This window comes from Rhincodon typus, chromosome 5 (assembly GCF_021869965.1).
Source record: "Rhincodon typus isolate 14 chromosome 5, sRhiTyp1.1, whole genome shotgun sequence".
NCBI classification, from domain to species: Eukaryota; Metazoa; Chordata; class Chondrichthyes; order Orectolobiformes; family Rhincodontidae; genus Rhincodon; species Rhincodon typus.
The window spans coordinates 45,732,868-45,748,174 of NC_063336.1; the positions used below are offsets into that span (position 1 = coordinate 45,732,868).

The 15,307-nt window shown below is 40.9% G+C and overlaps 1 protein-coding gene across 2 annotated transcripts in view; it reads left to right on the forward strand.

Annotated features, from left to right (window-relative positions):
* mms22l (MMS22-like, DNA repair protein) overlaps positions 1-15,307 on the forward strand; it is a 126,168-nt gene that overhangs the window by 35,052 nt on the left and 75,809 nt on the right. The window contains exons 12-14 of one of the 2 annotated variants that reach the window (XM_048597523.1): positions 5,627-5,746; positions 8,767-8,993; positions 10,744-11,253. In XM_048597523.1, the coding sequence (XP_048453480.1) occupies positions 5,627-5,746; positions 8,767-8,993; positions 10,744-11,253 (857 nt within the window). The remainder of the gene's footprint in view (positions 1-5,626; positions 5,747-8,766; positions 8,994-10,743; positions 11,254-15,307) is intronic. The other variant, XM_048597524.1, reaches the window with a different exon arrangement.

The window sequence follows — 15,307 nt, forward strand, 5'->3', positions numbered from 1 at the left end:
TTTGAGCAGAGTGCAGATTGGTTAGAATTGGTTACAGAGTAAAACGTTCAGGGAGCCTGTGTTTAATTTGCTTCTTTTAGCACTGTTTTGCTTTGACATTGCTAAGTCATCAGGACCAGAATTCTTGTTGAATGTTACAAGGTTCATTTTAAGATTGTTTATTGCTGTACTTCATCTAACGCGAAAGGTGCTTTTTGGTGCAACTGCTCCCTCTCACAGATTTGAGGCTGTTACCAACTTGTGAATTCCAGTGCAGCGCTGGTGCCGGAGACATGGGGCAGGGAAGCCCCAAAAACCAGGCCCCAGATTGCCCAGTGGAGTCATCTCCCACCTCTGGCCACACTACAGCTACTGTCTAACAGCATCCCCTGCTCCCCCAAGAGGTCATCACATCCTTGACACCTACAGGAACACGATGGAGCAGATCCAACTGAGCTCAGCTGTCCCATGTCCTTTGTCCACGGGGCATGACCATGACTCACCTTGGCTCCTTAATCCTCTCCTCCAAGGTGGCCGTTGGCACAATGGGGCAGACTCCAGCCCACAACCTGCTGAACAATGCCAGGGCCGTCCCACCAGCCGTGAGCCTGTAGGAAAACTCCAACTGCATTGGCTGCCATTTATGGCTCAGCCATAACCAACACCACACTGGCCTGGACTGGCCTGGCCTAATTTGATTTGAAGGGTACAGGTATAATGTTTGATTCCGGTGTCTTCCAGAGCAAGATGGCGGCGGAGTAACTGGGCTGCATGCGGGTTGTTGCCCGTTGCCCATCTGCTTTCCTTCTTTTGTTTTACTTTAGCTTCTGCTCTTTTCTTTCGCTTTATTTTCCTTTTTTTTGGTCCTGTTGTTCCTTCTTTACCGTGGCTGGTTGGTCAGCTGCACCGGCGCGACGCTGAGACTGGGCTACATGTGGAGTGGTGAATGTGGCTCCTCTCAGCGATAGGCAGCGGCAGCAGCGAGGGAGTTCTCCTGGCATTAGGAGACTGGAGGCAGACAAATGCATTCTCCTGCTTTTCGAGGCCTGTGGCAGGCGGCAGCAAAACTCCTCCAGCGATTGGGGACGGCAGCACCGGCAGAAGTGGACGCTTCAAGTTGGCAGTGCCATGCTGGCTAGGTGACATCTGCAGCCCAAGTGGGCCTCATGGCTCGGCGGTGGCCTGTCCTGGCCTGGCAGCAGAGCCAGGGACTCTTGGTTTCAGGGCGAGTGTGGGTTTAGCAGCATCAGTAACATGGGCCCAGTGGCTAAGAGATGGCAGCTAAAGTGAGGTGACCCCTACGTTGGTGGGTTTGGCGCAGATAGCGCTGATGCCGTGAAGGTCTCCCTTGAGGCCAGGAGCTGGTATGGACTGTGGCGGAAAGACTGAACTTTTTACTACCTTACTTTTCTAATTTATTCCTATGACCTTTAATACTGTACTATTTATTTCTTTACTTTTCTCTTTTTTTGTTTCCTAAGAATTTGATCTTCAGTATCTGTACCTAAGACGGTGTTGTAATGCAGTGACTAAACTTTTTGCTGTACTCATTTGAGTATGTGACAATAAAGCTAATTCATATTCATATTCATTAACTTTTTTCTGCTAACGTAGGCTGTATTGAAGATAACTTCATGTATTTATTCCGATACCTTTTCACTTAAAGTCATAATTTTCAGGAATGCATCCCTGATGTAGGGCTACCTATTATTGCAAGTTCATGGTCAGTTGTTCCATTTTGTATTTCGAGCATATCCATGGTTCAGCTTTTCAGCATTTGCAATTTTCTTGCCTGGTTGATAGACGCACTAGATTTATGACTTTAAAACATTTTGAAGCTGAGTCAGTCACTCTGAGTGTATTCAGTTCAGCGGCTTAATAATGTGTGCTTTTCATATTAAATGTTTAATGTAATTTTAATATGTTGGACACGGGTGGCTGCTCATCACCACCTTCTCCAGGGCAAGTAGGGATGATCAATAAATGCTGGTGTAGTAAGCAACATCCACATTCCTGGAAGGAATTTTAAATAAACTATGGGGAGAATGCAAGCATTCTGTTTATTGAGTATGTTCATTCAGTGATACCCATTTAAATATTGTTTTGAAGGCTTTGGATGTGAGGATGAGAACAACTCTAATTAATTAACACCGTTTTTTATGCACAGCAGGTATGTGTAGCAAGTGTCTATTAACACTGCACCAAATATCGACATTGCAGTGGCTTCGGCGTAATAAATGATATCAGTATTATAAAGCAGTGTATGGCACTGAGCCATCCAAAGTGATATCAAGTCAGGTGACCAAAGTCTTAGACAAAAATGTCAGCTTTAGGGAGTACCATAAAGGAAGACATTGAGATAGAGAGACGGAGAGGAATAAGAAGGTTATTCCAGAGTTAGATTACTCTCACAACAGGGTGTCCAGTGATAGATCATTAAAATCAGGGATATGCAAGAGTTCAGAATGAGAGGTTTAAAATATAGAATAGAATATCCTTTATTGTCACGTGTACTTCAGTACAGGGAAAGGTTTTTACAATGGCTGCCATTAATGGCGCCACCTTAGGTGCAAGTACCTAGGTACAAATGTTGGATACAAAAGAGGAATAAAAGGAAAAGTAGCAGCATACTTAGAGTGTCTAAAAAATAAGTTTGAAATAAGATAGTTATAACATAGTTAAAGGATTGATACTATAGTCTGGCAAAGAATTTCAAATAGCAGCAGTTCAGCACGTGATCTTACCACCCGCTTCAGACTCTAGTCCAACAACTGTCTCGCTCCCCTCCAGCTTTCACCTGCACCAAGGTAAGTTGCACTTCACTGGCACCTGTCCCTGCCTCACATTGCACCGGGCCCTGTTCCCCCCCACCCCCACGCGCTGCCCTGGGACTCGCTTCCCCCCTCGCACCACACCGGGACTCACTTCCCACCTCACGCCGCACCAGGACTGCTAAAAGAGAGGTAATAAAAAGAAAAGAAACGGAAAGAACAGGCAGAGCAGAGGAATTGCAGGTGCAGCATTCTACTCTGCCACCATTTTGCTCATATCTTTGAGGGTTGTGGGGCTAGAGGATATTACAGAGGTAGGGAAGGGCAAAGTCATGAAGTGATTTGAAACAAGGATAAAAATTATCAATTCAAGATCAGGCTTAACTGAAAGTCAGTGAGGGCCAGGATTCACTCGTCTGAGAGATAAATAGGATGATGCAACTTATGACATGGAACAGAGTTTTGGATGACCTCAAGTTTGCAGAGGGTATTATATGGTATAGGAGCTGGAATGCATTGGAGTAGTCAAGTACAAAAGTGAAATAAACGGGACTGAGGATTTCAGTTGCAAATCAGCTGAGACAGGACCACAATCAGATGATGTTATGGAGGTAGAATTAGTGATGGACCGCATGCAAAATCAGGAGCTGATCTCAGGGCCAAGCATATGAGCAGATTGGTTGTGTCCCAGACAATTTCCAGGGAGTGGGATGTGTCAGTAGCTGGGAAACAGAGTATGTAATGAAACATGAAAACAATGGCTTCTGTTTTCTGGCATTTACCTTGTTCATATTGTTTAGCATCTTGAATACTTTTACATAATTACCTTCAGGCTTCTGTTCTCCTGTGTAAACAATCCCAGATTCATAGACTCTCCTCATAATTCAAGTACTCAATCCCAGCTATCAATTCCCAGATGTCAGCTGTGACTAATTGGTGGCACATTTACCTCTGAGTCAAAAGATTGTGTTTCAAGTCCCACACTGGGACTTGAGCTCAAAAATCTATGCTGACGCGCCGATGCAGTACCAAGGGAGGTTCATGTTGTTGAAGATGCTGTCTTTTTGGATGCAATGTTAAATCAAGGCCCATTTAGCCCTCTCAGGTGAATGTAAATATTCCATTACATTGTTTCAAAGAAGAGAGAAGGAGTTTATTCCTGGTGTACTGACCCATGTTTCTCCCTCAATCAGCTTTACAAAAACAGATTCTCTGATCACCATCAGTTTGCTATTGATGAAAACTTGCTGTTGGAAAATGGGATGCCTCTTTTCCAACATTGCAACAGTGGCTAAATTTCAAAACTACTTCATTGTCTGTAAAATGCTCTGCAAGTGCAAGACTTTGTTTTTCCTTTTTGCTTTTGCCCTGATACATTGACCAGAATGGAATGCAGTTATTAAAGGGAAACCAGCAATCTGGTATAGTCAGTAATTAATAAGGCTCATGAAGTGCTATTCTTGATTACAAGAGGAATCAAATATAAAACTAAGGATGATACAGAACCTGGAGCTCGAGTTGCTGCAGCCACGGACACCACCTACACTGGTAGTCATTCAGACCACGTCGAGACTTTCCCCACATTGTGCAGAATGTGCAAATCATGGGGCTGAGCTCCCCAGATGTACCTCGAGTAAATAGAATATACTATTGCTTTTTTTTAAAACCATTGCTTCCACTTAAGTATGTACCAGAAAAATCTTACTCTTGTTTATGTCCCAAGTCCCATTCAGGTCCACCATTGGTCTTTTTGCCTCATGGAGGGTTCTTGCACCTTACGTGCTGTTCTCAGTGATGCTGACTATCTGTCACAGGATTCCTTATCTCTCCCACTCCTCTTGTTTTAGTCTCCTGAATTAAGGGAGGAACATAATGCATTGGAGGTGATTCAGAGGTGGTCCAGCTGGCAGGAGTAGATTGATTTATGAGGAAAGGCTGGACAAATTGGGATTGTTTGTACTGGAGTTGAGAAAAATGAAGGTTGGCTTGATTGGATGATATAAGCTTCTGAATGATAATGACAAAATATACGTCGTTAGGATTCCCTTGTGGGTGAGTCCAGAACTAGGAGCCACCATTTCAAAATTGCTGAGTGCAATTCAAAGTCAAAGATGAAAATGTGGAATTCAAAACACAAACAGATCAGCTGTTATCATGTTGAATGATGAGCAGGCACAAGGGCCAAATAGCTTGCTTCTGATCCTAATTTGTGTGTTCGTATGTAACTCAAGATCACTTCCTGGGATTAGTGCTCTTTGCATGTGGCCTCATTGTCCTATCTGTTTTCTTCACTGCTATTGCACACTTCTGACTGTTTCAATGATCGATCCATCAGAACCCTTAAATCCCTCTCCTGATTTGTGCCCTGTAAAATGCCATTTAACTTGTATTAACACCTTGTTATTATCCCTCAACGTAATTATTTTTGCATTTGTTTACATTCAATGACATATACCATGTCAGCTTCACAACCTTATCAGCCCTTTTTGTGTTTTTCAAATCCAGCACATACATAAGAAAATATTTCCATGATTTAGCCAATGCTAATTTTTCTACAAACTTTCCAAAGCATGCTCTTTGATGTGATATGTATCATTGCCAATTGGGGTCTATATTTTTGAAAGCTCAGTAACAAGGAGACAAACCTTGTTCTTTTTCATTTGTCAGTGTTTTGAACAGACAAAGGATACATATAGAATGTCATTCAGGAAACCTAAATAGAAATAAACTCCTTTAAAAAAACGGCAATCTATCCTGAGGAGTACTAGTGAAATTTTATTTGCTACCATTGTAATGATGCACAAAATCTAATATTTATTAAAAATGAATTGACTGTGGTTATTGTTTGTTCATCACTTTTGATTTGAATATTTTAGACTGGCATTTTGGAAGAAAATTTACGGATGCACATTCAATGTTGCCTAACACTCTGTGATCTCTGGGATGTTAACCTGAATGTTGTTTCTATACTCTGGGAATATTACAGTAAGCACCTGGTGAGTACAAAATTTGCACAACTGTTAATAGATCTAAAATCTCCGTAGTGGAAAAATAAGATATTTGCAACTATTCAATACTGTTGACATAGGAAAATTGTAATCTTTTGAATACTTAAAAAGCATTCCTGTGGAATTTCAGCATTATAATTTTATCATTGAATTCATTTGCCATGTTAAAGTTGTATGTTCTGTGCATTGATTTAGATGATATTTTAATTGCATTACTGTAACAGATCCATGCTGTTGCTTACGAGCAAAAGTATATGTTGTAAAAGCTTTGTGCCTGTTGACTTCAGCCTTGAAAAGTGTTAATAAGGTGTGTGTAACTGCAGGGCAGTCAGCCCAAATTGAGATATTACAGGCCCCTGCCACTTTACAACCCGTCCCGTATTGGCACGTGCTGCTCCAGAATCCCCATTGAGGAGTACTGCATCTTTTGAATTTCAGTGAGAGTGCCAAACGTTGCAGGCCTGTCATGGCTTTCAGTGATTACTGCCATTGGCACCACAAGGTCAGGGTTCCTGCTCCATAACTATCAGGATGTAATGCCACATAATGTAAGATATATTAAGAGGGCCCAGTATAAGTCAAATTCAAATTGCGGGACCTGGATTTGTGCAATTTTCTTTTCAATACTTTAATATAGTTAGATACTGAGAGTCATGAATGGCATGAAACAATGTAAATCAGAATTTAGACTCTGTCAATCACAGACTAAGTGTGATTGATGTCGATTTTGCATTATAATATTGATTGGCAGGAGAGCACTGAAGTTCTAAAACAGACTGAAAAAGAAGTGAATTGGGAGATGTTTGCAATTCCATTCATGCAGCCTACACCTGATGCATGTGATTTGTTGCTCTATAAAGTCATCTAATTGAATCAAAAGTAGACTATATTGCAAAAGTAATAAATACAAAATTACTATTTATTTAGTGTCCCAACAGTGCAATGTTTTATTGTGCATTTATATCTAGTGGAAATTATTCTATTGTGTTTTATGCTTCTTTTGTAATATTAGTTGGCATTTTGTTGTCAGTTGCAAAGCAATGATACTTGCTGATCTATAAGAACGTAGCCCAAGAAAATTTAGTGATCTCTTGCGTGCAGATTTCATCTTTCCTTACAACAACTTGAAATGGCACCAAAACAAGGGGGTTTCCAGGTGTCTTGTAATAATTATACCATCAAGCAGGGTATATAGGAAGTCACCTTAAGGAATTCTTAGTAACAGACAGCAAACCAGGATTATACTTCACTCTGTATAAATTTTATGGAGAGCAAAATTACGGAAGAAACTTTTATGACTAAATTCCCAGTGAAGTTCTCCAGTTTTATTATGGTTCCAATGGAGATACCCCAATCTGTCAAGCTCCTGTGTGAAAAGGGATGGACTGGCTCCCCTCCTTTAATCACCCTGCCCCTGGATTTGTTGCAGCAAGGTTAACTGAAAAAGGTCTCTACCCTTGTGGATATCTTTCTTCCAGAACCAACTGAAGTTATGGCCTGAAAGGAGAAAAAAAGATTACCCTTTAAAAATGTGTGAAGAATTAATAATTCCTCGCAGATACATACAGATTAGAATCAGTTTAGTTGCACTACTGTTAGAAATCCAGGTAGTGTTTTGGAAATCTGGGTTCGAATCCCACCAGGGCAGATGAGGGAATTTGAATTCAATAACGATCAACTCAAGAATCTAATGTTGACCATAAAACTGTTGCCGATTGTCAGAAAAGCCCATCTGGTTCACTAATGTCCTTTGGGAAAGTAACTGGCTCAAATATGACTCCAGACCTACGACGATGTTGTTGAGCCTTAACTGCTGTCTGATCAATTAGGGATGGTCAATAAATGCTGGTCTAGCCAGTGATGTCCATATCCCTTGAAAGAATTTTAAAAAATTGCATTTTTACGCTGTGATATTGACATTTGTTTCTGCTGCCTTCCATTTTGTTAACTACTTTTCCACTTTGCATTGCAAGCTTTGGATTTCTCTCCACGTGAGTTGCATTGGTGAAGCGACTTGGAAGTAGAGCACTGTCCCTTTTTTCAAGTGTAGGTTTCAGGAACCACAGTGGCTGCCTTCCAGTGATCGAGAAAATGCTCTTCTTGTGATCTGACATAATATGGTAAACAACTGAAATCGGGACATTGGTCTAGGCAAGGAAACATGAACTCCTAATGATAATATCTTTGTGTTCCTTCAAAAAAACTTGGTGCCCTGACGTAGGAATTTGGACAAAGATGTTATCTAGTTGACTGACAGCCTCATCCCCATCCCTATGTTCTATTCAAACATATAGACATGATGATAGATAAGAATAAAGAGAAATAGAAAGAGAAGCTGTGGACGTTAATCCAAATGAAATAAAGTACACAGGAGGTGAAAGAATATCTATGTAAAATAGAAAATATTTTTTAGCAATATATTTATTTATATACTCAAAATTATGACACTTTATTGAATTGACTTCTGGTTTTAACTTTCTTTTTCTGAGCTACAACATTACCACACTGTCAGGTTGACTTCTTCCAATTACCATTGTCACAATTTTTCCACCAAAGTCAGCCACAAAAATGACCATCTACAGGCATAACTAATACAACGGATAAAGGTCTATTTTTCAATGATTTTCCCATTGACAAAACCAACATAAGAAGTTTCACTGTATTTTTAGTGGGAATAATGCTATTGCTACAACTGTGTATGAGATATGTGAGAATTTGCAGGTTTCAGTTTTGAAAGGATCTGACTGAATATCATGTAGAATTTGGAAGCTCATGTAATCGATATTATCCTGGGAGCCTCAGTTTTTCAAAATGGTAAGTCTGCTAAGTTGTTTTCTGTTTCCATTTTTTGCATCTCAATGATGCAGGATAAGTTTGAAAGAAAAGATGAGGATATTTTACATTTTCCTATTGTGCATCATAAGGTGAAATAATTGATGTGAGTTTTCTATTCATTTGTATGTCCTGAGTATTGTTGACAGCATTGCATTCTCTGTCCCTTATCACAGAATAGTTCCTTCAATATTCCTTGGCTTGGTTTGAAAGGGCTGGCCAGTGTGTGCCGATCTCCTTTATCTATGCTTGAAATGACAAAGACGTGTTGCTGTGGTGATCAAAGCCCTAACTTGTACCAGTCTCAGAATAGTTTTCAGCTCTTCCTCAGAATTCTGGCTGTGCAGATTACGAAAGGAATGGAAACAAGTGGAATGCACCCATGGAAACAACTGAAAGGAAGGTAATAAACTATGCTGTATATAATGTTTATTCCCCCCACACATGCTAACCTATAAGCTTCTTAAAAACGCTGTCCCACTTAATCTGTACCAGTTTTGCAGAAAAGTATTAAAAGAGGTGTTTATTAAAATTTTGTCTCTATCTGTTTCTGGGACATGGGTGTTACTACCTTGGCCATTGATTTTTGCCTATCCCTGATTGCCCTGGACAAGGTGGTGGTGAGCTGCCTTCTTGAACCCTTTCAGTCTTTTAGAGTCACCTGCAACTGGAAGGGACATCTTGGTCTTGACCCCATAATATTGAAACAATGGCAATATTGTTGCAAGTCAGGCTGATATGTGACTTGGTGACGAACTTGCAGGTGGTGGTGTTCCCATGCGTTTGATGCTCTTGTTCTTATAGGTGATAGAGATCATGGGTGCTTCAAGGAGCCTTGATGGGTTACTGCAGTGTATCCTGTAGATGGTATATATACTGCTATGGTGTGTGTTGGTGCTAGAGGGAGTGATCGTTGAAGATGGAATGGAAAACATCAATTTTCTCCATTATTCAATGAGATCAGGGCTGATCACATCCAAATTGATGCCTTTTCACTGTAACCCTTGATTCCCTCACTGATTAAAAATCTGTTTATCTCAGTCTGGAATATTCTTAACGACCTAGCCTCAACATCTATCTGTAATAAAGAATTCCACAGACTCTCCACCCTCTGAGAGAAGAAAACCCTCCTCATCTCTGTCTTAAATGAGTGACCCATTACTCGGAGATTTCCACCCTCTGATCCTGGAGTCTCCTGTAAGGGAAACAACCCTCTTTCCTTTGAAGTTAAGGCCAGCATTCCATGTGCCTTCCCTATTATTTGCTGAACTTGACTGTTAGCTTTCTATGATTCATGCATAAGGGCCCCCAGGTCCCTCTGTGCAGTGGCTTTCTGCAGTCTTTCTCCATTTAAATAACATTTAGCTTCTCTGTGCTTCTTGTCAAAGTTCATAACCTCACATTTTTCCATATTATATTCAAAATTTTGCCTGCCGGATTCCTTTGTACCTTTTTTGTGTCACCTTCCTATCTGTCTTCCCACCTACATTTGTGACACCTGCAAACTTGGTGATGGTGCAGTCACCAGTTTTTCCAGCCATTAATTTATATTATAAATAATTGCTGTCCTGGCACTGATCCCTGTGGCACTCCTCTAGTTGCAAGTTGCCATCCCAAAAATGCCTCCTTATCCCAAATTAGGTAGCCAATCCTCTAGCCATGCTAATAAGCTACCTCCAACACCATCAGCTCTTATTTCAATTAGACTTATCAAATATTACCTGATCAAACCTTCTGACAATCCAAATATATTACATCCACTACTTCCCCTTTATCTATCCTGCTTGTTGCTTCCTCAACAATTCTAATAAATTTATCAGGCATGATTTCCCTTTATAAAGCCATGCTGACTCTGCTTTCTTGTATTATGCATTTCTAAGTGATCTACTCTTGCATCCTTTTGTGATAGACCATAACATTTTCCCAATGACAGATATTAAGTTAATTGGTCTATGGTTGCTTGTTTTTGCCTCCCTCCCTTTTGAATGGTAAATATGTGATGTTAGCAGTGTGATACAACCTGAATTACATCACCTTTTTCTGATAATCCCATCTCTTCAACTGCATTGAAATCTCTCCAGCTATGCTCCTTAGAATATTTTACCAGTTTCTGTTTCTACTGAATGTCACTAAGCAACCCATTAATTTTCTAGGATTTATTCCAAGTTTCATCAGCGGAAGATGCAGGAACTTACCGAGTTGGGACTGCAGAACTTTTTCAGCCTTTTTCTCGTTCTCGCAGCTGTGGCCGGGATAGAGGATGTCGTCAGCCGGGTATCAGATCTTCTGGATCTTTTAAAACCTAGCAAGCTCTCTATTGCCCAGCAAGCATTGATTTGGAAGGGATATTTTGCTTTTCTTCTGATGTATGAAGAGAAGAATGTAGATGTCAGCTTTCTTGCTACAAAACTGTCAGTGAACTTTCAGCTTGTAACTAAAGAGTTCTATCTGAAAACCACTGATCACACACGAAAAGTTACTCTCTGGCCGTTGCTTGCAACATACATTGAAGCAGTTCAGGAGGTGTTCGAAACCAGCTCCTATTTGCACCTTTCCGAAGAGAAGCTATTGAATGAAGGGTTCAGCTTGCTGTACCGTGCCTGTAGGGAATCCGAACTGAATGCAGCTCTCACGTTTTTGCAGGTTGTGTTGGCTCGTTTGAGGTGAGTGAACATTCCCTCAGCAATTTCCTTGAAACTTTGCAGTGGCATCTCGAAAGATATGAATGAATTAGGTTATCATGGAAATATTACTGCCCAGATCCCATAGGCAAATACGCAGGTACTCTGATATCAGACAATGAATGCATTTTTGTGTTGCTGTGGTAGCAAGGATTCATGTGCTATATCTTACCTGGATGTCACAATCAGGCACAGATACCCTTTCCAGTAGGACTCATTGGTTAGCAGACAAGTGCCAAAACCCAGACAAATTTTCCCAACCTGTATTTGGTTTGATTCCGAGGCTTGTTGTTTCACCCATGGACAGGATGAGCTTCTCACACACCATGGTTTGAATGCAAGAATCTTGCGTTGTGTCAGGTTTGGCACCTCACCACATGGTGGGTTTACTCATTGAGCCCGTGAGTAAATCAAGGAACAGTTGTAACAATCTAGATGGTTCAGTGTTGGATCATAGGACAAACACTACTTTTGGCTGCTGGTGCATTGCAATGGCTCGTGCCCAAAATATTAATATTGTGAAACAATCATTTAAATCCATTCATCTTCGCTTCAAATCTGACTCTGACGACAACGCGTTGTATTTGTATAAAGTTTTTATTATTCATTCACGGGATGAGATCGTCACTGGCTAGACCAGCATTTAATGTCCATCCCTAATTGCCCATAGGGCAGTTAACACTCATGGCTGTGGGTCACATATCGGCCAGATCAGGTAAGAAAGCAGTTTCCTTCCCTAAAGAGTATTAGTGAACATGATGGATTTTTCTGACAATTTACAATAGTTTCATGGTCATCATTAGACTCTGAATTCCAGATTTTTATTGAATTCAAATTCCACCTGGTGCTTTTGCAAGATTCGAACCTGGATCTCTGGATTAACAGTCCAGCAATAATACCACTAGAATGTCATGGGCTCTGAAGTATTCAAAATAGTGAAAAGGTGCCTCATAGGCACGTTATCAAACCCAATTTCACACTGAGCCACACGTGGAGATATTAGGACTGGTGACCAAAAGTGTGGCCGACGAGAGAGTTTTAAAGGAGGAAAGAGATGGGGAGACATTTAGGAGGGTAGTTCCAAACCTTGGGATGTAAACAATAAAAGCATGCTGCCAATTGTGATCAATAAGAACTAGGAATGTGCAAGACCCTCAGATCGGAGAAAGGCAGAAATCTCAGAGGGTTGTAAGGCTAAGTGAGATTACAGCAATAATGAGGGATTTGAAGATAAGGGGAGAAATTTAAAATTGAGGCATTGTGAAATCAGGTCCCAAAGTGGATCAGGGAGCACATGAGTGTTGGGAGTTACGGTGCAGGTAGCAGAGTTTTGGATGAGCTCAAGTTTATGGTGGTTGACCAAAGAGTATTTGATCAGTCAAATTTAGAAGTAACTTCAGTGGCAGTGAAACTGAGACAGAGCCAGGGATTTTCTGGTGTCCTCAGGTATCTCTCTTGCTGAAAAAGTGGCGAGGCAGTCCACCTGACTGTGTTCAGAACAAGGTCCGCTGAATCTTTCTCCACTCAGGCAGTTTGGAGGGCAGTGCCAGGGCTATGTCTGAAATCATTCCCTGGAGGCAGAAGTCCTACCCAGCAAGAGCTGCTGGCCAATCAGTGACCACCAGCTCTCTCACATGCCAGTGTCACTGCAAAGGCTGTGGCTGTTAGAGCAATCAATATCCCGAGGGTCAAGATCTCAGATAAGGGCTTCTCGTGAGGGGCAGTTTCTGGGGTTGGGTGTGATGGGGAAAGGGAGCCAGGGATAGAGGCAAAGACAGGAGCATGGCTTTTAGCAGCCCTATGTCCAGTCCCTTGAACATGCGTAAGTCTTCCATCCTCCATCAACAACAGGCAGCCTATCATCATTAGTTGCTTTTGTAGCTGAGGTGGGAAGTGATGGCCTATTGGTAATGTCACTGGACTGGTAATACAAAGGCCTAGCCCAGTGTTTTGAGGACATGGGTTTGAATCCCACCAGGACTGATGGCAAAATTTTAATAGCCTGATGGTGACCATGTAACCACTGTCAAATGTCAGGGAAAGAAATAATCCCATCTGGTTTACAAATATCCTTTAGGGAAAGAAATCTGCCATCTTTACCTGGTCTGGTCTATATGTGACTCCAGACCCATGGTTTTATGGTTAACCCTTTAATTGCGCTCTGAGCAATTAGGAATGGGCTGTAAATGCTAGGTTAGCCAACAATACCCATGTCCCATGATTAAATTTTTAAAAAGGTAATGAAGTTGTCATAGCTGACCACTTTCAGGCCTCCATTAAACGCAGGGCAGGAAGATCAAGCTTGGGGCTTCCCACCCAGAATGTAACTCAGGTGGAGAAGGAAAGGCAATGAGGTTCTGTGATGAGATTGTCTCACCTGATTCAGTGATCTTCCCACCTTTGGGACTGGGAGATTCCACCCAGGGCACAGACCTGCAATGCTAGGGAGATGAAAGTCGCTGCTTTTTGTGAGGGAACAGATAAGTGGCTGGAACCTTATCTCAGGGTCATGTGTAGCTCCAAGGTTGTCAATAGTCTAGATCAGCCTCAGGCAGAAATTAGGGAGAAGAATGGAGTAGACGGCTGGGAGACAGATTAACTCATGGCTTGCTTCATCCAACTCTGATCATCTCCTGAAATCTCTCTCCCCTTGTTGCCTCTTCAACCGCTTTAATGGCTTTACCATCATTATTGTTGTGATTTCAACTGATGTTATTACCGGACAAGTCAGATCCCAGACAGGAACCTGTACAATAGATTTTGTTTTGTTTTGATTTTAACAAACAAATTGAAAAAGACTCAAACATAATTGTGCAATGCTGCAGGTTTTGCTTTAATAATAAAGCAGATGTTTATTCTGAAAGAAATGAAGACAAAATAAACAAATCATTTACTTACAATACAAATCCCAAGATATTTCACCATACAGTACAAGTATACTCCAATTAATCCTAAAACACTCCTTTATAAATTAAAAAGAAACAAAAAAAAATGTTTTGTATAGTATACAAAACACATCCCTGGTACAGTGCCCAAACCACCACTGGTACAATACTCCTACCAGACTTCAACTATTAGACTGGAGCTATTAAACACCTGGTTAAATGCACTCAGCTTTTGATAACCTCTTCAGGGTTTTATCCCAACATGTCTGATCTGGGGCTACACTAACTCTTCACTTTGGTGTAACCTAGTTCACTTTGTTCCTGAGAAGGAAAGAATATTGCTATATGCAGCAATCCTATTCCAAATATTCCATAGGACTTCTGCAAACTCAACTCTCTCTCTGTATAAGCTATGAGTGTTTCTGAATTTTCTTGACCTTCTAAACTATAGATTGTTTATCTTATTTGATGGTAAAACTCAACCAGTATACATACAAATTCATTAATTCTAAAGCAAAGCCTCAAAAAATGTTTTAAAAGAAATCACCATGGCTATTGAAATACTTACAAGTTAGTTATTAACTTCAGACCCAGAGAAAAACCTACAGCTCTCTTAAACCCAGATTTCAAGAACCCAAACTTGTAATAAATAATATTAAAATACATTTATATAAATCCCACCTCTTACATTACAACATCAAAATGCAACCAACTTAACCATTCTATAGTGTTCAGCTCAGGTCTTCAGTGACAAGCTGCCAGCAATGTCTTAAAAGACCAGGACAAAATCCTGTCTGTGCATTACAGGTGGTATTTCTATTGTATACATGGTAGGTATTGATTACCCCCGAAAAAGATAATCTCCGTTGTCCTTAACCGGACTTTCAGTTACACCACTGATTCTGATTTCCACCCACCTATATCTTGGACGTCTTCTGGGGCTTGCCAAAATGTGGCTTGATCAATCATAGTAACAATGTTGCTTTAAGATCTGGAAAGCCTTCCGCTACAACAAGGTTTCAGTCAGAAGTTTTGAAATGCTGCCATTGTCGTTGTGTAAACATACATTGGAGCCAATTTGCACAAAGCAAGATCTCACAAGTAACAGTTAAATGACCAATTATTCACTTTAGGTGGTGTTAGCAGCAACC